At 43.6% G+C, this 22427-nt stretch overlaps 1 protein-coding gene across 5 annotated transcripts in view; it reads left to right on the top strand.

Annotated features, from left to right (window-relative positions):
- The window catches only part of DIP2B (disco interacting protein 2 homolog B), a 181406-nt gene that overhangs the window by 129959 nt on the left and 29020 nt on the right, over positions 1-22427 (top strand). For 3 of the 5 annotated variants that reach the window (XM_083598561.1, XM_083598564.1, XM_083598563.1), the window contains 13 exons: positions 2032-2181; positions 4777-4896; positions 7091-7288; positions 7830-7921; positions 8184-8294; positions 11083-11206; positions 12644-12753; positions 13681-13783; positions 15344-15408; positions 15912-16005; positions 16950-17069; positions 19290-19404; positions 21283-21422. In XM_083598561.1, the coding sequence (XP_083454687.1) occupies positions 2032-2181; positions 4777-4896; positions 7091-7288; positions 7830-7921; positions 8184-8294; positions 11083-11206; positions 12644-12753; positions 13681-13783; positions 15344-15408; positions 15912-16005; positions 16950-17069; positions 19290-19404; positions 21283-21422 (1542 nt within the window). The remainder of the gene's footprint in view (positions 1-2031; positions 2182-4776; positions 4897-7090; positions 7289-7829; positions 7922-8183; positions 8295-11082; positions 11207-12643; positions 12754-13680; positions 13784-15343; positions 15409-15911; positions 16006-16949; positions 17070-19289; positions 19405-21282; positions 21423-22427) is intronic. The other 2 variants (XM_083598565.1, XM_083598562.1) reach the window with 1 other exon arrangement.

Here is a 22427-nt window from a genome sequence, read left to right as displayed (position 1 = left end):
AAAGAAGCCACTTCACAAGGATAGGATTGAAATCAACCACAGAATCGGCACTTTGTCAACATTTAATACACCTAAGTTGGGTTTGATATAGGGCCATATCTAAAATCTATTAATGTTGCATGGATTTTTGAGGCCTTACTCTCACGCAACTCTAGCACAGGGTGCTTGTATGAAAAAGCTTTGTTTTATGCCAAGTTTCATTTATTTAAGAGTACTTAGCAGCCCAATCCAGCATGGATCAACCCAGACTGAATTCTGTGCCCGGCTGCCTCACCATAGGCTGATATGATCAGACCTTGGGCATTTATTGAGGATTTTCCCTGTGGCCACCATAGAGTGAGAACAAGCCCTTGGACAAAACTGAAGTATGTGCTATTACTGATCAGATGAGCCCTCAAGAGTGTGTCTAGCATATACTCCGAAATGCACACTAAATCCTATTCCGCCTTCTGTTCCAAGGGAGGTATTTCTGTTTTGTACATCTTGGTACAATGATGGAAAGGACATCAGTTCCCTTACCCAAACTGCAGTACACCATAAAGCATTTCTGCTTAAGAAGTCAGGGAACAGCTCAGCAGGATACTTTTAATTAATATGGTATTCTTCTGAATGGTTGTACATTTACCTAATGATGACATTGGTGTGCACAAAACTCACTGAACACATGCAGTACATTGCAAACTTTCAATCTGTGTGTCTTACAATATTGCGTGGATGTAAGCAAACTTGTATGCTGAGTTTTTCCACATCAGTGCTGTTAACTGAATGTGCTGCCTGCAGAAATTAAATACTTGACTGCTAACCTTTATTAAATCTGTTGTGATAACTCTGTCCCTGAAATGCTCTCCCAGTAGCCTATTTTTTTTGGGGGGGGGGGAATATAAAACTATTCAATTATATATATTCTCACATCAGAGAAATGCAACTTGTTGAATTATGAACCACTTAGCTGCTTAAAACACACAATTACATAGCAGTTCAGCAGAGGATAGAGAAGATTGGACACAGTGGCCTGGTTCATACATTATGCCAAGCCAAACTGCAGCAGAGCACAAACAAGCATGTAGGCTCCAAGAGAGGAGATTGTGGTTGCTTTATTTCTCACTGTTTGTTCTGCTGTGCTGTGTTGAACTAAGAATGGCTTGATTTAGCATGTTCATCCAAACCCAGGCTTGTGTTTTAATTCTCTCCAGGCTAACTACACCCTAAAACCAATGTTTGTCCTACAGTATTTGGCCCAAGGTTTGTCTGGGAGAGCTAAACTGTGAACGACATGTTTGGACAACATGCTAAGCCCAGGCCATGGTTTTAGTGTGGTGTAGCTGCAGAACAACCAGGGAAGAGCAAAGTGACTCCAATTTCCTCTCTGGGAGCTCACACATGTTCACTAAGCTATGGTTTGGCTCAGCCTGACATGCAAATTAGGCTGCAGTATCTCATTAAAGAGCATTGCAGTTAATTAGACCAGATTTCAGCCTGCAGTGCCACTATTTCTGTTGTGATACAGAAATGTATTCAAGATCTGGAAGTTTGCATAAGGGATCAGGAAGGGGCTTAGTCTTGCACTCAGTGTACTATAGAGACAACATGGTCAGCTAGCTGGGTAATCTTTTCTGTTGGCAAAATGGCAAACAAAAAAATTGAAAGATCAGGAGGCCTTTTCTGAGACTCTAGGAAGTTCTGTTGAACATGGTCAAAACTCTCTTGTTCTTATCCTTTGTCCAATTTTTACTTAAGAGGAGATATGAGGCAATGGTGATATGTCCCATAACATTTTTGCTGCCCTTGTACGAGTTAGTCTAGTTAACCTTTGGAAATGGGCAGTGCAATATGTGGCCTAGAGAAACAGGGGTGTGAAATAGCCCGTGGCACTGTAACGAAAATGGAAAGTAGAATCAATCTTGCTGTTCAGTCAGGTGCCTTTGCATGAGACCAAGGAAAGGTGGGTAAATGTGATATCGCATCTTAGGCCACCTGGTTGCAAAATGATAATATGAATCTCAATTGTTTTTTTCTTGATCCTCCTTCTAGAAAATTTCTCAGTTCCCCCGGATGTTACTGCAACTACCTCCACACCTGCTTCCTCTGCCCGCCCATCTGCTATTGACCTCCCTCCATCAGGAATAGTGAAGGGCATGCACAAAGCATCCAACCGGTCTAGCCTTATGGACACAGCCGATGGTACATCTGCAAATCCAGACTATGGGATAAAGCCAATAGGGCACCAGTAACATGGTTTTATTTCTACAGCTCATCAGTGCAGCATTGCAGAATGCATGTTATCCATCTTAAAGGTCTACCATGTCAGCCATTAGTAGGCACCTGCCTCACACAGCAACAAATTTTTCTGTTTGCTTTCTTGTGAAATTGTGAGAACAATGGGGCCCTGAGACCCAGGTTGGGCAATTGCATCTTGCGGGGAAAGGCAGCTGATTAAGTTTCAGCTGTTGGCATTAAGCTCTTATGTCCAATACCCAAATGGTAGTTTGTTTGTTTTTGTGTGTTTCTTTTAGAAAAGAAGCCTGTGCTTCTTAACTTCTTACCCTGCAACATTCATACTTCATGGAAGAAGCAAAGGTGTGAATACTCTTTGCCTTTCCAGATTTTGAGCAAAAGTGCCAGCCCTTAACATCAGCATTTCCTCCAACTTTTAATTGTGAATCGGCCTGCCAGTGTATTCTGCTTTGCATTGCAGAAACAACTGAGAAACAATTGAGGTGGGAAGAAACAACTGATACCCTCTCAAGTTTGATTCATGTAGGGGCAAAGAACATGTACCGCAGGGTGGAAAAGTCGAAGCAGTCAGCAGGCTAGATCCCCAAGTCCTCCATAACCTGCAGGCCACTTTGACAGGTAGGTGGGGTCACCCACCTGTCAGATCACCTTGTCCCGCTCACCTCAGAATATCTCCAGAATATCTCCACTGCTGCAGCAAGGCCCAGCCTCTTGATGTATGAGTAAGGGAAGGCAGTTGCTCTTTGAACTTTCATCCTGTCTCCAGCCCCTGCTGTTAACCCAAACAGTTTTGTGGATTCCCAGAAAGCTTCCGGAAAGCTCCCCTTTTCCTGCTCACTATTTTGTGTTGTTTCTGTAGTCCATCACTGTGAAAAGTGTGGCAGATCCCAAATGGCTCATACAGGCTGAAGAGGAAACAGATAGCCTCTCTGACATGAGTGTGTGGTTCCTAGAGAGTGCAGTTTCTTAAGGGCTCCTATTGTTGTTTTAAGCAGATACCACCGCTGATGCATTTCCTCAGCATAGCTGGAGACCAGTGATTGTGGGTATCTCATTAGGAGCTTCGGTTCTTTTGCTGTGCCTTGTAATCTAAAGAAGAGCGATAACTCAATGCACGCAGAATATCAGGAAACTGCTTTTCTTGTTAAATACCAAACACTGGATTCAGGAGTTAACCCCTGAGCACTACGGATTAGGAAAGGGGAGCAGGGAGTTCTGGTGAGGAAATTACAATTTTATTTTGTGTGTGCATTGAAAAGAAAAGTACAGAATGTGTTTTACAAAGGAATGAGAGCCCTGCATTGGGTATTTGAGAGGCATTGGGTGTTAAAGTAAAGTGAATCTTAGGAGTCTTAGAACAACAGACCCTCTCCTTGGTCCCATATTTGATCATTCTGTGGTTCTGTATAGTCTCCCCAGTCATTTGATTATAGAGTTTTCAGATTACACAACCGGGCTGTAAAATGAACTCTTTGGTTGTACAGTGTCAGGTGCTGAAACAGAAGCAAAAATAGCTTTTTAAACTCCTTTCGCCAGCACCTAGCCACCTACAGGTGGTCTTGTTTTGCCACACCAGATCTATGTTTGTCACAGTGCTGCTCTATTCATTTCCCCTTGTTCCTTTCTTTAAAGATGTGAATTCTCAACTAAGTAATTCACACCTTGCAGAGAGAGAGGAAAAATGCATGAACTAACTGATCTGCATTACTGACAGTTTGCATTGAACTGTTTTGGTCAGAGAACGCTGTTGTTGTTCTTATGCAGAATTTCCAGGGCCTCAGCTGTGTTGCCCTGAGATTTCACTCCTAAAGCCAGCGTATTCTTAACCTTGGAGAAGAGGCTTCGCTCTCATTTGTTGGTAGAACTATTTTCAGTATAAAGCAGCCAATGAGTGATAAAGTAGAACCAGCACTTCTAAAATGCCTGCTGCGCTGGAGTTTGTTATATGCAGGTAGAAAAGCACCCAACTGCGGTGACTAGAATAACCTTGAGGATAAACTGCTGCCTTGATTTGAGTCTGTGAGAAAACCTTTGCCAAATCTCAGGAGTTCCCATAGTGCCCTCTGGTGGTCAAGTCCTAAAAGGATCCTAGAAAGACCATTTCAATCCGGCATGCACAATTTGTGACCCACCAAGCCAAACAGATCCCATTAGTCAAGAATTGTGATCTCAGAGGTGCCCGACTCTGTTTCTGCAATCCAAGGAAGGAATGGGAAGTTTGTCTAGGCCTTTGCAGCTTGCCATATACGGCCTGGTCTTGAGAGATGAAAAACATACATAGACAGTGTTGTGCAAATGCTGAAAACAGCTTTGAAAAGGAAATAAATGGCCCTCTTATTAGCAGCCGTACCTTCCAGATAACCTTCTGGATAGTCCGTGTTCCCATGTTTTACATCAGGCTTTGATCACTGCAATTTCTGCTCATGTATATTGTAATTTGCTGCATCAGAAAGGGTATGGTTTGGGTAGCTCTTTATAGAGTGGCAGTTGCCCACAGGTGACCTAGCCCTTGATAAACTGAATTAATTTCCCACACTGCAGGTGTCCCTGTAAGTAGCAGAGTCTCAACAAAAATCCAGCAGCTGCTCAATACTCTGAAGCGACCCAAGCGGCCACCTCTGAAGGAGTTTTTTGTGGATGATTTTGAAGAAATTGTTGGAGGTATTTGGATATGCCAATGGGCTGGTTGCAATTTGCAGAAAACTTTGCGTGTCTTGTTCTTTTGCTTGGTTTTGCTTTTCTTCTTTCGATGCCTGTTAAGCTCCAGTAGTTAAGGGAGAATCCTCTTCCTTCTATCTGTGCCTTCCTTTTATGAGGTTTCCAGATCAATACGGATTAGAAAACAAATGTGCTGTTGTATCTTAGCCTCTTATATAGAAAAGCTCAAGAGTTCCATCTAGCTCCTCCTGGTCGTATGCTTTTTCTGTAACTGTCTGCACAAGGGGAACCTCATGCACAACCTTCCAAGCCCCACATTGTCAGGGGTTGTGGGGCCAGAGGCAAACAGTGGGTGGAACAGCATATTGGAGAGTCTTTGTACACTAGATTCTTGCACACACACACACTCCAGATACATAATGGCATCATCACAATTGAAGGACCTATTCAGACAGGCAGAAGCACTCCAGGGTGCAGAGCACAGATAGCCAGGGCTGTTGCTTGGGAAGAACTGGATAGGGGCACCTCGAGGTCACATTCAGCCCATAGGCCGGAAAGTTCCCCTCCTCTGGAGTAGGCAGAGAGCTACTCTGTCAAGCCCACAGGTTTTCTTAAAGAGGAAAAGGGGGAAAGATGAGCTCTTCTTGCTTAAAACAGGGTGTACCAGCTTCTCCCAACTTCTTGCTTCTTGTAGTCCAACACGAGTAGGGCAGCTCCTATCATCCCAGATTGTTGGCTGTGTCGACAGGAACTCGTGCAAATTGTTGGGGTCCAACAACATTCCAGAGTTGGGAAAGTCTGGGAATATACCATGCCATCATTGGGTGTATATGCCAAATCAGTCTTTTAACTGCAAGAGGGATGGGAGAGCAACACTTGGCATAGCATGTCCCCCCCCCAATTTCCTTCGTTGTCTCTTCTCCCTCCCCTCCCACACCCCTCCCCTTTTCAAATCAGGTGGTCACACTTGACACTTTGTCAGAAATGCTGGTGCCCAAGAAAAAAAGGATGGAATTGGGCCGCAGACATGGCGAGGGTAGCTCAAGCCTTAAATATGAGAACGGGGAAACCTGGGTTATTGCTGCTTCATTTATGCATCTTTAACTTCCACTCCGAAATTCTGTGCAGCGTGTGTAGCTCCCACTGAGAGACAGATGGCAAATAGTAAATTTGGATTATTCCTCTGAGAGCTGGCCCAAGAGATTTTGTGGCCCACGCAGCTGCGTTGTGTGATCCAGGAGCTGTGCTCAGACTTCCTCATCAACATTGCAAGGGAGGTGCACCTCTCAGATTGCATGCTGCTCTCCTGGTGGCCCTAGAGGGGCTCTTTACCCAAACAACTGCTTGGTGTTCCATGGTACATTTTTGTGCTAGTGCTGACTCTGCTGGTCTTAAACAGCTTTATAGCAACTCCAGTATACGGCATTATCTATGAATATACTACCTAGGCACTGTCACAGGGGCAAGTTGCTTTTGACTATTTCAACTTAATTTCCCTCTCCTGGATTTAAATACCACCCTCCTTTTTTTAAGCCACAAATTTTCTCCTCCTGTAAATGGCTCTGTTCTCTTGACATTTTTTGTTCTCTTCATCTGCTCTCTCTTTTGACCTGCTGCTCTTTACGTGTTGATTAACCTTTATCAAGTTACCACTTCAACTTTTCAAAACTCCACATACAAATCCTTGCTCTACCACTGCTCTTTCTGCTACCTGTTATCTCTGTCCTACTCTGTCTTTGGTGCCTTTTATTAAAGTCAAACTTAATCTTGGTTTGTTCATATTTGTCTTGGCTGACTGGCTGAGATTTTAGACTTTCTTCTCACTTCTGTGTTGCGTATTGTACCTAGCACACAGATTGATGCTACGTAATTGTATAGTAGCAGCGGCAGTAATAGTAGGTTCTTGCCAAATGCAATCGAGTTAACATCTTCAGTTTCTGTGTTTGGAAATAATACAGTTTTCCTGTCTCCTACTGGGCGGTATCTATCCTTAGCAACAAATACGTTCAAATTGCTTTGACCTTTTAAAAGTGGATTTTGAAACAGCGATTTCCAAAATGGGGAAGAAAGGGGGAATCCTTTGCACCATGAATGCAGGGAGCTATAGACTTTGTTTAGCACCATTTAGTCCTCCATACGCAGCTTGCTCCTTTCCTCAGTGGATTTAACACTTGATCTGGTGGTGTTTTCTTTGCAGTTCCACAGCCAGACCCAAATCAGCCCAAGCCAGAGGGACGTCAGATGACGCCTGTGAAGGGAGAACCCCTGGGAGTAGTTTGCAACTGGCCTCCTGCTTTAGAAGCCGCTTTGCAACGCTGGGGGACGACGCAGGCCAAATGCCCTTGTTTGACAGCCCTGGATGTTACTGGGAAGCCAGTCTACACACTGACATATGGTGAGAATCTTTATAGAGTCTTGTTAGCATATACACTTTACCATAGCGGGCTTTTTTAAGGCATGTGGGTCTTTGTGGTTTGCCTGCCTTGACTTGGCACATAAGCTGTTTGATTAGAAAAGCAGCACTTTGGCAATCTTGCGTTGATTCTGCACTGGCTAAGATACAGGATACAGATATTTTCCAGCAATAATAATAATAATAATAGACGTGTGTTGTGAGGGGCAGGGGAGATGCTGCACCTGCCGTTGCCTGACTGATGTGTAGCCTCATTGCTTTCTCTCGAGAGAGCCAGTGTGGTGCAGTGGTTAAGAGCGGTAGATTCGTAATCTGGGGAACCGGGTTTGCGTCTCCGCTCCTCCACAAGCAGCTGCTGGGTGACCTTGGGCTAGTCACACTTCTCTGAAGTCTCTCAGCCCCACTCACCTCACAGAGTGTTTGTTGTGGGGGAGGAAGGGAAAGGAGAATGTTAGCCGCTTTGAGACTCCTTCGGGTAGTGATAAAGCGGGATATCAAATCCAAACTCTTCTCTGCATTCCAGGCAAGCTGTGGAGCAGAAGTCTGAAGCTGGCCTATACGCTGTTGAATAAACTGGGCACCAAAAATGAGCCTGTCTTGAAGCCTGGAGACAGAGTAAGAAGCCTTAACAAACGGTTTATAGCTCCCCTTGTGAAAAATGAACAGGGGTGGGGCATGAATGTATGTGCCTCTTCCCCTTTAAATGTTTTTTAAAAATTACTTCTTTAAAAAATTGCAGCACATGAGTTAATTTTGCAGTCATCTAATGAACATTCTTTGAGTTAAACAGCCTGTTTTGTGCTTTGCAGTGTAATGGTCCAAGCTTGACTGCTGTCCGTCCTACCTTCTCTAACTTAATGATTTCTGTGAACCGCAGGTAGCCCTTGTTTATCCCAACAATGATCCTGTCATGTTCATGGTGGCGTTCTATGGCTGTTTGCTAGCTGAAGTCATCCCAGTGCCGATAGAGGTACCTCTAACCCGAAAGGTAACGTTCATGGAACTTAGAGGAGTGATAGGATGTGGGATGAGAACCAAGTCAGGCTGTCTGCTGTGGATACATTTAGACTTTGCGGCTTCCCGTTCTAGAGAGCCTGCCTTTCACAGCTGTTGCACATCCAGGCTGATATTTCGAAATGCTGGTGTTCTGTCATGCCTCCCTCTTCCGTCGAGCACATGGTAAAAGAGATCAAAGTATCTCACCTCTCCCTCGGTCAGTACCCTGGGCCTTATTCTCACCAGGGCTCAGCACCTTTATTTTAGAGAACGTTATTTAAACAGCAACAATGGGGAGCTTATTTTGTTATTTTGCTGTCCCACTGGTTTCCATGGCACTGTGCTACTGCATAGGAATTGCGGTTTGCTCCCTTGCTGAAAAGCCAAATATTTCATTGTTTTTTTAAAAAAATTACCTTGAAATGCATTTCGGTAGTTGAAATGCAGGCAGTTTTCGAGCTACTGCTAACTACAGAGATCAGAACTATAAGACACTATATCCGTTCCAGAGGGGAAAGTGAGTATAAGGCAAAAAGATGGTAGCATTTTGAATTCGCTTCCCCAAACAGATATGTGTATTAACAAGTTCTGACATTGTTTTTCAAGAATTTTCGGGCATAGTTTTGTATCGGTGCCTATCGGAGGTAGCTTGAGAAGCAGCCCTGATTGAAATCAGTTTCAGTGTAGATTTTCTGGCCAGCTTGTGTCCTGAGCACTGCTGAGAATAGGTCCTGGTGTACTCGCAGAGTCCGTGTGTCACGTAAAGGTCACCTCTACCCTTACCATAATTGGAATAACACGCCATGCTAAGGTATTAAGAGTGTCTTTCAAGAGACGGCTTGGCAAAGAGCATGGTGAGAGAAGTGGTAATGAGGTGGTAACCTAGCCTGGTAATGCTATGGGTCTCCTAGGGGCATCTCTTTGATTTATGGTCTCAATATGACAACTGCCATAACAACCCGCATATGAAAACGGATTCTCTCCCAGCCCCCGCACTGACTCTATACGCTCAGTAAACCAGCTTCTCCATTTCAGTGCTTTCTTCCCTCGCTTCTGTTGTGTTGTAGGGGATTCTCTGATCATCTGCTCATTCCAGCTCATTCCAGCCTAGTAAATTTCCCTTCTGTAGTTAAGGGATGCTGGGATTGGAAGAGGAGGGGTAGCTTCTTACCAATATGCTGTTTATATTATTATTATTATTATTATTATTATTATTATTATTATTATTAGTGTGTATGATTTCTGTTTGGCCTTTTTTGTATGGAAATGCCATGTGTTCAGTCCATTTTTTAACAAATAAAGTTAACAAATAAAGTTTGAGTGCAATATGGATTTTGATATGCAGTGGTACCTTGGGTTACATACACTTCAGGTTACAACCTCTGCTAACCCAGAAATAGTACCTCGGGTTAAGAACTTTGCTTCAGGATGAGAACAGAAATCGCGCAGCAGTGGGAGGCCCCATTAGCTAAAGTGTTGCTTCAGGTTAAGAACAGTTTCAGGTTAAGAACAGACCTCCAGAACGAATTAAGTACTTAACCCAAGGTACCAATGTGTAGGGTGCTATCCTCTTGGATAATTTAAATTTAAAGAGGATAAATTACCCTCTTGGGGTAATTAAAAAAAAAATCTGTTGAATTTTGGGGCAAATAGGAAGGAGTGCAGGCCTGGCAATGTTCTGTAGCCAGTCCTGCAGGTTATCCTGCTGGGTATTTCACAAACTCCTGCTGTCTGGACCATTTAGGAGCCTGTCCCACTGATGATTTCAAACTGTGACTATGACCTCATCTACAGAGGTCCCTTCCTTTCACTTCTCACGTGGTAGTCTTGCCAGTCTAATGCTTCCCTTTCCCCCTGTGGCTGGAGGAGAAAAGACCTGTTTGAGATTGTATGGGCAGCATTTGGCTACATTTCAGAAGCTAGTGGTGAAGGGATTAAGAACTGGACTTCAGGACCCTGCAAGTAAAATATAAGCAGGCAGAGGGCCTTCTCAGTAGTGGAACACCCTCCCTTCAGATGTCAAGGAGATAAAGAATTGCACAACTTTTAGAAGACATCTGAAGGCAGCCCTCTATTGTGGGGTTTTGAATGCTTGATGTTTTTAGATATGCTGTAAGCTGCCCAGAGTGGTTCAGGAAACCCAGCCAGATGGGCGGGCTATAAATAATAAAAATATTATTATTAACATGAATTATACAAATATGCTTGTTTAATTTCTGCTGGTTGCGGAATTCAGCTTTTCTTGGAGCAGAAATTTCTCTCTTTAGCACAGAGTTAAGCACAACTCTGGCTATATCCTGGGTCAGCCTTCAACAACCTGTTGCCCTCCAGCTGTGGTGACTAACGCTAACAGGAGTTGTAGTCCAAAAATTGTAGTCTGGAGGGCACCAGGTTGGGGAAGGCTGACTTTTCCCTGGAACGCTGTTCCCCAACTTTCAAGTTACTTTCATTCATGGACTTTTCAGCACAGGATGAATGCTGTGCCTTCCACATTCGTTGTTGCCACCCATCTTACTTCAGATCATCACCACTCCCTGTGTTTTTCCATTGTGTACCGTGCCTGCTTCTCCTTGCTGTCCCTGTGGTGGTTGTCATTTGAGTTTCAAACCACTGATGGATGACTCTGAATGTCTGTAGTTCCCTCAGCGTTGTCCATAATGTTACCATCCAGTTACCAAACCATTACCGACGTTTAGAAGTTTGGTAAGGCTAAAGCTGGCCTTTTCTCTCTTTTTTGCCCCAATCTGCAAATCACAGTGATTTCCTTTTCCCTCCCACAGGATGCTGGTGGCCAGCAAATTGGCTTTCTTCTAGGCAGCTGTGGCATTGCTTTGGCTCTCACTACTGAGGTTTGCTTAAAGGGTCTCCCCAAAACACAGAATGGAGAAATTGTGCAGTTCAAAGGTTAGTTGTTGATTTTATATGGAACGGTCATTGTGGGTGGCATTTTATCAATCAGGAAATGACAGGGGTGCACGTGCACTTGTGACAAGTCATAAATGTCGAACATGACATTCCTATTTTGCAGCAGACTAACTTGTAACTTGTAACTTGTAACTTGTAACTTGTAACTTGTAACTTGTAACTTGTAACTTGTAACTTGTAACTTGTAACTTGTAACTTGTAACTTGTAACTTGTAACTTGTAACTTGTATGGGACGCGGGTGGCGCTGTGGGTTAAACCACAGAGCCTAGGACTTGCTGATCAGAAGGCCGGCGTTTGGAATCCCCACGACGGGGTGAGCTCCTGTTGCTCGGTCCCTGCTCCTACCAACCTAGCAGTTCAAAAGCACATCAAAGTACAAGTAGATAAGTACCTTCTCTGGCGGGAAGGTAAACGGCGTCTCTGTGCGCTGCTCTGGTTCGCCAGAAGCGGCTTAGTCATGCTAGCCACAAGACCCAGAAGCTGTACGCCGGCTCCCTCAGCCAATAAAGCGAGATGAGCACCGCAACCCCAGAGTTGGTCATGACTGGACCTAATGGTCAGGGGTCCCTTTACCTTTTAACTTGTTCATAAATTAAGGTTCCCTGGCTGTAGTTATTGACTATGTAAGTGATAAAGCAAGCCCTCAATTACTCATCAGCCCAGGTTGGCAGAAGCAGGGCTTGCAGCCAGTTTTCAGAAGAACCAAACAACTCCATGCCCTATTCCTGCTACCTGAGATATTTGGGGTTACTAGTAACTGGAATGGGGGCTGCTTTCGTGAAAGGCATGTGCTCTGCTACTGAGCCACAGCCCCTGATGCTTTTTACAATGGGAATGGGTTGCTGGGAGCACACTGCAACATTACTTCATGGTCATTGCTGGTTTACAGGGCAATCCAATTCTGCTGTTGAATGACGAAGCTGTAAATGGCTTGAGTGTTACATACTTAAGCATTTCTGCACCCACTAATCATGGCCTCTGTGTGGTTACGTATGAAAAGCACACATTTTCTTGTTTTGCCGTGATGATGCATTTGGGAAAGCTACCAGCGCAGAACAGCTTCAGTACATGTAATTGTGGACCAAATAATTCATGCATGATCTTAATTTTCGTACATGGAAATCTTCTCTATGTCAGAATAATATTCTGAATGAAGCGGCTTTAACTTTCTGCCTCTTTACATGTCTCTTTATGATCCCCACCAGCCTAAACCCAGATAAACTTTTCATAAGCATTAGAAACCTTGTGTTTCTGGGGTGGCGGGGAGGTGGGCAAGAAAACTTGTTCAAGGGCTTTGTGAGGCTTGCAGCATTGCAGCAGGTTCCTCTGGGGGAGCCAGATTGCATTATTTGCAATGTGAATGCATCAAAAAAAAATTGCAACCTAGAAGTCACTTTTTTACCTTTCGGTTTTAGGTTGGCCTAGGCTCAAGTGGGTTGTAACAGATTCCAAGTACCTCTCTAAGTCACCAAAGGACTGGCAGCCCAACATTTCAAACGCGGGGACTGAGCCAGCTTACATTGAGGTATGTAGCGAGTAAAAATTAACAAAACAGCATATGCTGCCTTGGCTATTGAACTTGTAATATATTTAGGATGTTTCAAGTGTCTGTGTGCATTGCTGCCAAAACCTCATGTCCTCCTAATGTGCCCTTTCTCACCAGACGTTGTAGTTTAAGCATCTTTGTGAACTGGCACAATCATAAATTGTGGATGCAATTTACGCGGAAGTTTTTCTTCCAGTGCCCTTTGTTCTTCTCAAGCAGATTTTTTTAACGTTAAGAGTAGCAGAAGCTTCTGTCATAAGAGTTTGTGGTGGGATGGGTGATCTGTAGTCTTCCAGATGTTGGACTACATTTCCCATCATCCCTGAGTATTGGTCATGCTAACTGGGGTTAATGGGAGTTGGAGTCCCAGCTACTTCTTTAGGGCCACAGGTTCCCTATCCCTGGTTTATGGGAATACTTTGGGAGTTCTAAACCTCATTTCAAATGGTCTGTTGCCTTTGTTGGTGAGTCTGTTCACACTTTATTTTGAGAGGGGGAGAGAGAGAGAGAGAGAGAGAGAGAGAGACAGAACACACAGGAATAGCATAGGTAGAGCGGGGCTTTTCAAACTTGGGTCTCTAGCTGTTTTCCAGATTACAGTTCCCATTATCCATCATCCCTGACCACTGGTCCTGCTAACTAGGGATAATGGGAATTGTAGTCCAAAAACAGCTGGGGACCCAAGTTTGGGAAACCCTGGCAACAAATTCAGGATTGTATTTCTTTTTTCTCATTCTACTCAATTTTGCTCGCTTATGCATACCCATATTCTGCCTTGCATGCAAACACACACGCATATACATGGGAAAGAGTAAAGGGCTCTCTTCCTTCAGCTTTGTGAATGGTTAAGGCAAATATAACAGCACTTTGATCCCTGAATTGTTGATATTTGTGCGCTTTTCTCAGTACAAGACCAGCAAGGAGGGGAGTGTGATGGGTGTGACCGTGTCACGAATTGCTATGCTGGCTCACTGCCAGGCTTTGTCTCAGGCCTGCAACTACTCTGAAGGTGAGTGCTGTCCTGCCTGGCTGCGTTATGAGCACAGGGGGTCATGTCCTAGTGGACATCTCTCTCCAGAGGACTGTGAACCCAGCCCAGTGCTAGTCTTTAGGAGTTATGCGCTACACCCATTAAATCAAAGTGATTGTTTGCAAACAGAGCACCAGTTCACACTGCCAAACGCTTCAGTGTGATATAGGTTTCATTGCCCAGCCACACTTGAGAGAGACTTGTATGTATGTCTCGCAAGCTAATGGTGTTATTTCATAGAGAGATAGCTGCTATCTCCTGTATACAGTCATGCCTCTTGTTACGTTTGGTTCAAGTTACGTCTTTTCAGGTTGCGTCCCGCGACGACCCAGAAGTACCGGAAAGGGTTACTTCCGGGTTTCGCCACTCACACATGCGCAGACGCTCAAAATAACGTCACACATGTGCAGAAGCCGCGAATCATGGCATGCGCAGACGCGGGTTGTGTTTTGCTCATGTTGTGAACGGGGCTCCGGAACAGATCCCGTTCGCAACCAGAGGTACCACTGTATACAGTTTGGTTCACTGATGTGTTTCTCTGTACAAAATCATATAGTTTCTTAAATTTTAATCATTGTATTAAAGCATTTATGTGCCACTCTGCATTGAATATTCTAGGCCACTTTACAACAATAGACCCACATATATCAGCTGGTAGAGCATGGGACCCTTAATCTCAGGGTCGTGGGTTTGCGTCTCACATTGGGCAAAAGATTCCTGCATTGCAGGGGGTTGAACTAGATAACCCACATGGTCCCTTCGAAATCTTCAATTCTTTGATTCTATGAAATTATTGCAAGGAGCAGCTTGACTTTGTAAACTGATCCCTAGTAGCTTTTACATGCAAAGGAGAAGCATGTTGCGATTTATTTTTATTTTTAAAAAATCAGTAACATTCCTTTCACCAGGCATTTTCTTAGCTTCCCTAAATGTTCAGTACACATCATCAGTGGCCTTTCTTCAGCTTTCCTCTGAATGCCACTTGTTTGGTAATCACAAGCGGGGAGAGTGTTGTTGTGCTCAGGTCTTACTTCCAGGCTTTCTGCAGTCTTCTGGTTGGCCACTGTGAGAACAGGATCCTGGAATAGATGGGCCTTCAGTTAAACCAAAACAGAGCATTCATAGCAGTTTATTTACAGGCATCTTAATCTGCCCTGTTGGACTCTTGAAGCAGCCAATACCAATCACCACTGCAATAAAATAAAATAGAATAAAACAATTAAAATAGTGTTCCATCCCCCGCCCCCTTTATCAATACAAATCTGCTTAACTGTGTGTAGAAAGTTTTGTTGGTACATTACTTGTTAGAGAAATGCTTGGCATTATCAACGAAGGAGATTTATTTTCCTGTTAAGAAGTTTGTTGTAAGCATCTGAGGGGAGAGATTTTGGTTTTTCATGGCAAGTCTGAGAAGTGGCCAGTACAATATGATTATTCATTGAACCCTGGAGTAGGCTTTGTGTTTGTTTAGCAGAATAGAAAGTTGCACCTCGGGAAGCCAAATTTCAGACAAGTTAAGTGTTAACATTTCTGTTGCAGGTGAAACCATAGTGAACGTCCTGGATTTCAAGAAAGATGCAGGCTTGTGGCATAGCATGCTAACGGTGAGTCTGCAGAAACTTTACTGTGACTTCTTTTCGTAGGCTACAGAGGCATGCAGTTATTGGACTAGGGGGACTAGTCTAGTCCCCTAAATGCTCTCCCTGGAACCTCCTTCCCAAAGCCTGGGAAGCTTCTGCCCGGCTTAGGGAGGGAAACGCGATGCTCATGCCCATATCACCCTCACCCTTGCAAGCTGGCACCTCTAGCCCTAACTGTTCCCCTACAAAAAAATTCATCATGCGCCATGGCTCGGCTTAGTTTTAAAGGTGGAAGGACCACTGAAGAATGGTATGACTGCAACCCCACTGGAATGTGAAGTGTAACATGTCAGCATTATCTTAAAATCCTATGAATTAGCGTTTTCACTTAGATTTATTGGATTGGATTCATTGTGGTTATGTGCATGGAAACCACACATTTTTGCCGGTGGTTTGTTTTTATTTGATTTGCGCCTGGGTTATTCTCTGTGTGTGCATGTGTAAAACCGGCTCTTTCTGTCTTTCAGAGTGTAATGAACAAGCTGCACACCGTCAGTGTGCCCTACTCAGTGATGAAAACCTGTCCTCTTTCCTGGGTACAGAGGGTTCACACTCACAAAGGTGGGCATTGAAAGGCCGTTGCACAGCTGACTTCTCATGAAATTCTACTCGATATGATCCAGAGCAGAACAATGTATAGTTAGCAGAGTAAAAACTTAAAACACGTTTCAGGATTCCCTAAATATAGACAGGAGGCAATTGTATGTCATCCAGCAGAGTTTTACTGCTACTGAATGCAAATGAGCATAATGGTCACAAATCTAATACATTAATACATTCAGAATTGGCACTGTCCATAAGAAATCCAGTTGCAGCAGACTTAATTTAAACTTACAATAACTTACAATAAGTCTAAACCTTAACACTAAGCATACTATGTGCAGAACATCACACCAGAAGGAAAAGAGAGAGAAAGAGAAACCCAGGCTCCTTCTGGCCTATTATTATAGTCAGCATGATCTTGACAGAAAAAGATAACAGTTTAAGCCAGCTGTAGTCAGCTTCTCTGAAGAAATAACCCAACATCACGAACCTTTCTTTCACACAGAAAAGCTACTCTTGAATTAAATAGAATAGGAAAGATTTCTACACATCCGCTCAATACTTTCTGTACCAAGATATGCAAACTGACACTCTCCCCATTTATTAGGTGCAGGAAGTATTGATATGCAAAACACCTATAGAAAAACATATCTGGCCCCTATCTGGTCTCCAGTCCTGTTCCCATGCCCATGGAGCTGAATGGGGTGCAGAGAAGCTGCTAAAGGGATGTGTGACTCTTGATTGTTACTGGGAACATAACTTTAGGCTACATGGTTCTGCTACTTTCTCATTGGAGATCTTGGAGAATTGGCTGGTATCTTCTCACCCTGCAGTCTTAGCAGTTGTTTACCAAAGGGATTTACCTCCTAAGTCTGCCTAGAGTTTTGTGCCTTTTACTTAAAGGAGCAACAAGTAAGCCTCCACTTTGGTGCACTGACTTTCTCTATTTCTCTCGGTTGCAGCTAAGGTAGCTTTGGTGAAGTGTCGAGATTTGCACTGGGCCATGATGGCTCACCGGGACCAAAGAGATGTCAGCTTAAATTCCCTGCGGATGCTGATTGTAACAGATGGTGCTAACCCTTGTGAGTATCCACGTGGACCTGTTTTCCTGTCGTAGTGCCTGCATATTTAGCAGGTTTTCCTCCAACAGTCTTCAGAATTGTGCTCAGTGAAGATAACTTATTCACATACTTGGCAGTAGAGCATTGAAAAGTGTGTGCAAGTAAGATTTAGTTCCAAGTATGGGATTGCAGCCTAAGGCTTTATACACTTATTTGCCTGCATGTTATAAGATCATTTATGGCATGGGCAGCCAGATGCAATACTATGGAAGTGAGTGGTCCACAGGGGGCAAAGCATTGGATAAAATCTTTGCCTCTTGAGGAAATGTAACTTAATCTTCTGATGAGCTATGCGAGAGGGGGCAATTCAGTAATTCTTGGTGCTGTGGTCTAAACCACAGAACTTCTTGGGCTTGCTGATCAGAAGGTTGGTGGTTTGAATCCCCGTGACGGGGTGAGTTCTCGTTGCTCTGTCCCAGCTCCTGCCAACCTAGCAGTTCGAAAGCACACCAGTGCAAGTAGATAAATAGGTACCGCTGCAGCGGGAAGGTAAACAGCATTTCCGTGTGCACTGGTTTCCGTCATGGTGTTCCGTTGCACCCAAAGCGGTTTAGTCATGCTGGCCACCATAACCCGGAAAACTGTCTGTGGACAAACGCTGGCTCACTCAGCCTGAAAGCGAAATAAGCGCCACAAACCCATAGTCGCCTCTGACTGGACTTAACCATTCAGGGGTCCTTTACCTTTCACCTATATTTCATTGTACTCCAATAGGAAATTGGTTATAACTATTTCTTCTATATTTTCTAATTAGAAGACTAGAGAACAAAGAGTGTGTGTGTGTCAGTCAAGATAACTTTCCCCTGTACTGTTTGCATTTGTTGCAATTTATTTTGTAGAATAGAGGTAAATAAAAGGATTGCTTCATTGTATTTTTTGCAATCTATGTAAGCAATTCATTATATTTTTGCAATTCATTCAAGCAGTTCAAATGACTACTGTCTTATAGAACAGTGAGTTGCCAAATACTCTGGAGCTACTTTTATAAGAGGAATTGAATTGCAGTTTTAGTTTTGCCTAGATATTCTAGCTTGATGCTGCCTTAAGTATGTGAGACAGGTAACAACACTGAAACCAAAACTCATAATAAAGAGTAAAGGTGTTCTGTATTTAACACCTTGCTAAATCATCTTAGATGCAGTAATTTGGAATGGCAGTAGTCAGATAAGAGTAACACTTGCTTTTGTCTACTTCTAAGCATGTAATAACTTGAGTTATACTGGCAAAGTTAAAGAAATTGAATTAAAACACTTGGATATATTCTGACAGACATGGTATTGGGGGTCTACTTCAAGGCAACCTCTAGAGAAATGGCCAAAGACTTTGCAGAAGTCCTATGAGAATTGTATCTTTAAAAAAGGACAACAGCCATTTCTTTTCATGGGGGGGGGGAAATCACCCCCTCCATTAACAGGCAGCATAGAGGAGGAGACCTGAGCATCTTTAAATTGCTCACAGGGGATGAGGCAAAGGGTCTTTGAAAGAAATGAGCAACAGGGTGCTTCTGTTCCTCTTGGGGGCTTAATTGAGTGTCTGGCCAGATGGTGTTGGCAAGCAGTACAATTTGAATGCAATTAGCACTTCTGGATCAGATGGAGGCAGAATGCACTGGGAAGATACGCCTTAATCTTCTGGGTGTGGTGGGGGAGCACTTAAACCTTGTAATTGTCTTCTTTCACAAATGTTTTCAGATTCACAAGGAGTCTGCACAGAGGTTCTAACAATCCTAGGGATTATTGTGAAGTTCTTTGTACAGTTAGAATTAACATCAGTTCCCGTAATTCCTTAAAAAGGTTTGGATGCTCAGAGAGCTTTGAAAGGAAGGTGGAGGTTCTTCTGGCCTTATAAATAGCATAATGTGGGCATTGCAGTTTTATTATTATATGCTTTTATCCAGCCTTTTTGTGTACTTCATCTGCAGACAGGCCTCCCGCAAATTATAATATGCCTGGGGCTCCAGAACTATATTACTGCACAGTAATTAAGTGAGGAAGTCTGATTTTAGAAAGAGGCACTCTATTATAGCACTCAGACATGTCTGCAGTGCACTAAATCTTTAGGAAATATTATTACATTTAGGCATCATATAAATTGTAGATATTATGGCTTTCCTAAAGCAGCCTTTGTGTTTCCCTTAGCAGGCCCTGTTCACAGTTTAAAATGATAATGATTGCCTTCCAGGGTCTGTGTCCTCTTGCGATGCTTTCCTAAGCTTGTTCCAGAGCCATGGGCTTAAACCGGAGGCAATATGTCCTTGCGCGACATCTCCTGAAGCAATGACTGTGGCAATTCGGAGGTAGGTGATGTCTGATTTTCCCAACTACCCTCTTGTGTGTTTTAAAGAGATGCCACCAATTTACAAATACTTCAAGCTCGTTTCTTATCTGGGGCATCTGAAACGAAAGTTGTAGTCAGTACATAGCTTCTTCACTGAGTAATTCATTGCTTCTGTTCTCACAGCAAGTGGCGGTAATATCTCTATGGCCATCCATCCGTTTGGACATATTGGCCTTGGTGAAAATTCTGGAGGGGCTATATATAGCTATCCCGGTTCTGATGGGGAACAAAGGCGACTAATTTAAATATTTTACTATTTTCGTAATTAATTTATTACACATTTCTCCACCCACCCACCCAGTTATTTGTCTTTAATGCTTGCCTTACACTGTGCCAGAAATAACAGAGCTTAACTATTTTAGTATTAATAAAATAACTTTTAAAAAACCTCACAGGTTTTTTTATTATTATTCCGCTACGATCTAATATATGTATTCTTTTTGTTCAAATATGAAAATACACAGATCAGTTTCAGTTTTGATCCTAGAATATGATTTCATACTCTTGAGGCATTGCTGTGCAGTCTTTTTGGATTATTGATTTTTTTTGGTAGCTATTGGAAAGCAAACCTAATAATTCTAAATGGCATTTAAGGCTTTCGTTTTATCTGTTGACGAGAAGCACGAATTATGTCTATCTCTCATTGGGTTCATACAGAAATTTCTTCACATTCAAATATATCAGGAGGTTGAGAATCCATTAGAACTAGGTTTCCACTCCGCTGAATGTACATGGATTCAGTGACCACCCATCTTTGGATAAAGTTCCTGGTTTGGTGTTGGGCAGACTTTAGTCTTATCAGTTCTACTTAGTTTTTTTTACCAGAACCCCAAGATCTAACAACCACAGCCATGTACCCACACACACTCATACTCGGTTAACCCAAGCTTGTTTTGTTTCAGCAGCCTAATTTAAGGTGGAAAACATGCCTTTTCCTTGTTACCGCCGTTGAACAGCAGGACATCAGAGTCCCTTTTCCAATCTACTGCAAATCAGCTAGAGAACTACCATGGGGGTCCAAACCTACCTTCTGCCCACCCTCCCTGGATCACTTCAGATAATACGGGGACTTTTAAAATATCCTTACATGAAGTGACCCAAGTGATATCAGTGGCGTAGCGTGGGTTGTCAGCACCCGGGGCAAGGCAAGTAATTTGCGCCCCCTAACCCATGGATTTGCGCCCCCTAACCCGTGGATTTGCGCCCCCTAACCCATGGATTTGCCCTAACCCCCAGATGTTGCGCCCGGTGCGGCCGGCCCCCCCTGCACCCCCCACGCTACGCCACTGAGTAATATACCTAAGGATTGGTTGCCATGGGTTTCATTGTGCATTGTGTGCCTTCAGAAAACCCAGATCTAGTGGGGCTCTCTGCCATTCAGCAATTAGAAAAAAGCTAGTTATCGGAAGTTTCCCTAAATTGGAGTGGAGAGCGTTTTGCAGTCCTAGGAGACCATTCCTTTGTGGGGAACCTTCCTAACAGTGATGTGTAGGGCCAGAGGGGGAAATGGGCAGAACAATGAACCTGTGCCCTTGTTTTGTACAGTAGGCCACATTCCGGCCACATGAAAGTCAGAGGTTCCTTCCCATGCATACACATCTCCCTTGTGGCAAGCAAGAGGCATGATAATTGTTTGTGGGTACATTCCAGCCAGGTAAAAGTGCTTGGGAAGGACATGGAACTCGTAAGGGTGTCAAGGGCCAAATAGAGAGGCCAGGAGGGCCACATTCATATACATACCCAAGCGTGAAGTTCCCCACCCCGGCCATGATCAGTAGGAAGCCAGCAGTGTCCCTCATATTGTGCTGTAGTATATTAATGCCTCTTGTATTCCTAGACCTGGTGTCCCTGGGGCACCCTTGCCTGGAAGAGCCATCTTATCGATGAATGGGTTGAGTTATAGTGTCATACGTGTGAACACAGAAGATAAGAACTCGGCTCTCACTGTGCAGGATGTTGGACATGTGATGCCAGGAGGTGAGGATCATGGTGGTAGAAGGGGAGAGTACATATGCTCTGAAATGTTTCAAACTTTCTCTGTTTGGGCTCCTCCCTCTCTCATCTATCACCTAACAATAGCTATCCTTTCTGGCTGCAGCAGAGGTTGGTTTGTTCCTCTTTCCCCTGAACTGTTTTCAAATCCAGCTGGCCGTTGTAAGAATTAAAAAGCAGCTTTAAGAATTGGTGTCTGGGTGTGTTTGTTTTCCTCTTCCCTCCTCCCCACTTTTTCCTCTCGTGTTGCATCCTTTAGGTTTTAAATTTGTAGGAAGGGGCTGCCTTATTTTTACTGATATTATGTAAGCACGTTGGGAGGTTCTTTGGCTGAAGAGCAAGGTAAAAATGCTTCAGATAAATATGGGAGTTGGGCAGCCATGTTGTCTGCCACAAAGGCTGCTTTGCTCCTGCAGTAGCCTCAGCTGCTATGTAATCCTTTGCTGTTGCACCCTTAAAATCCTCTGGGTACTGCTAACAGACCTTTTCATCTGATGGTTATTCAAATTGTTTGGGCTTATTCTGCCCACTCAAAAAGAAAATGGGTATTGTGTTCCTCTAATCCTTTTGCTTCTTAAGGCTCACGTTACCTGTGGCCAATCCACCTTTTAAAGCACGCGCTTGGAAAGGTCTCAGTAGCACAATTTAGCTTTGTGGTAGCATTTACCTTGAGAATATGTATTCCATCTTAGGGAAATTGCTGTCTGTGCCCATATCACCCCTTGACATACCTGTGCATCTAATTTTCTGCAGTCCCCATCTCCCATCCCATTCTCTCCTGTGCTTAGAAATGAACTTGCAGCTAGTTAGAAACCAACAAAAATACAACGTAAAGGAGCTTTACTGGGATGACTAATGATTGACATGCTGGAAGCACAAGCTGTGAAAGAAAGAAAAGTCCAGATTAGGCTTTGCCCATTAAAGTTAAGTGTTTGATAACTTGAACACCTTAAACAAGGAGACAGACAAAAATAGGACCATAGCTGCTCT

This window comes from Podarcis filfolensis (assembly GCF_964270895.1).
Source record: "Podarcis filfolensis genome assembly, chromosome: 2".
Taxonomy (NCBI): Eukaryota; Metazoa; Chordata; class Lepidosauria; order Squamata; family Lacertidae; genus Podarcis; species Podarcis filfolensis.
Note: the sequence above shows the minus strand (reverse complement) of the source record. Positions and strands in the feature narration are given on the sequence as shown.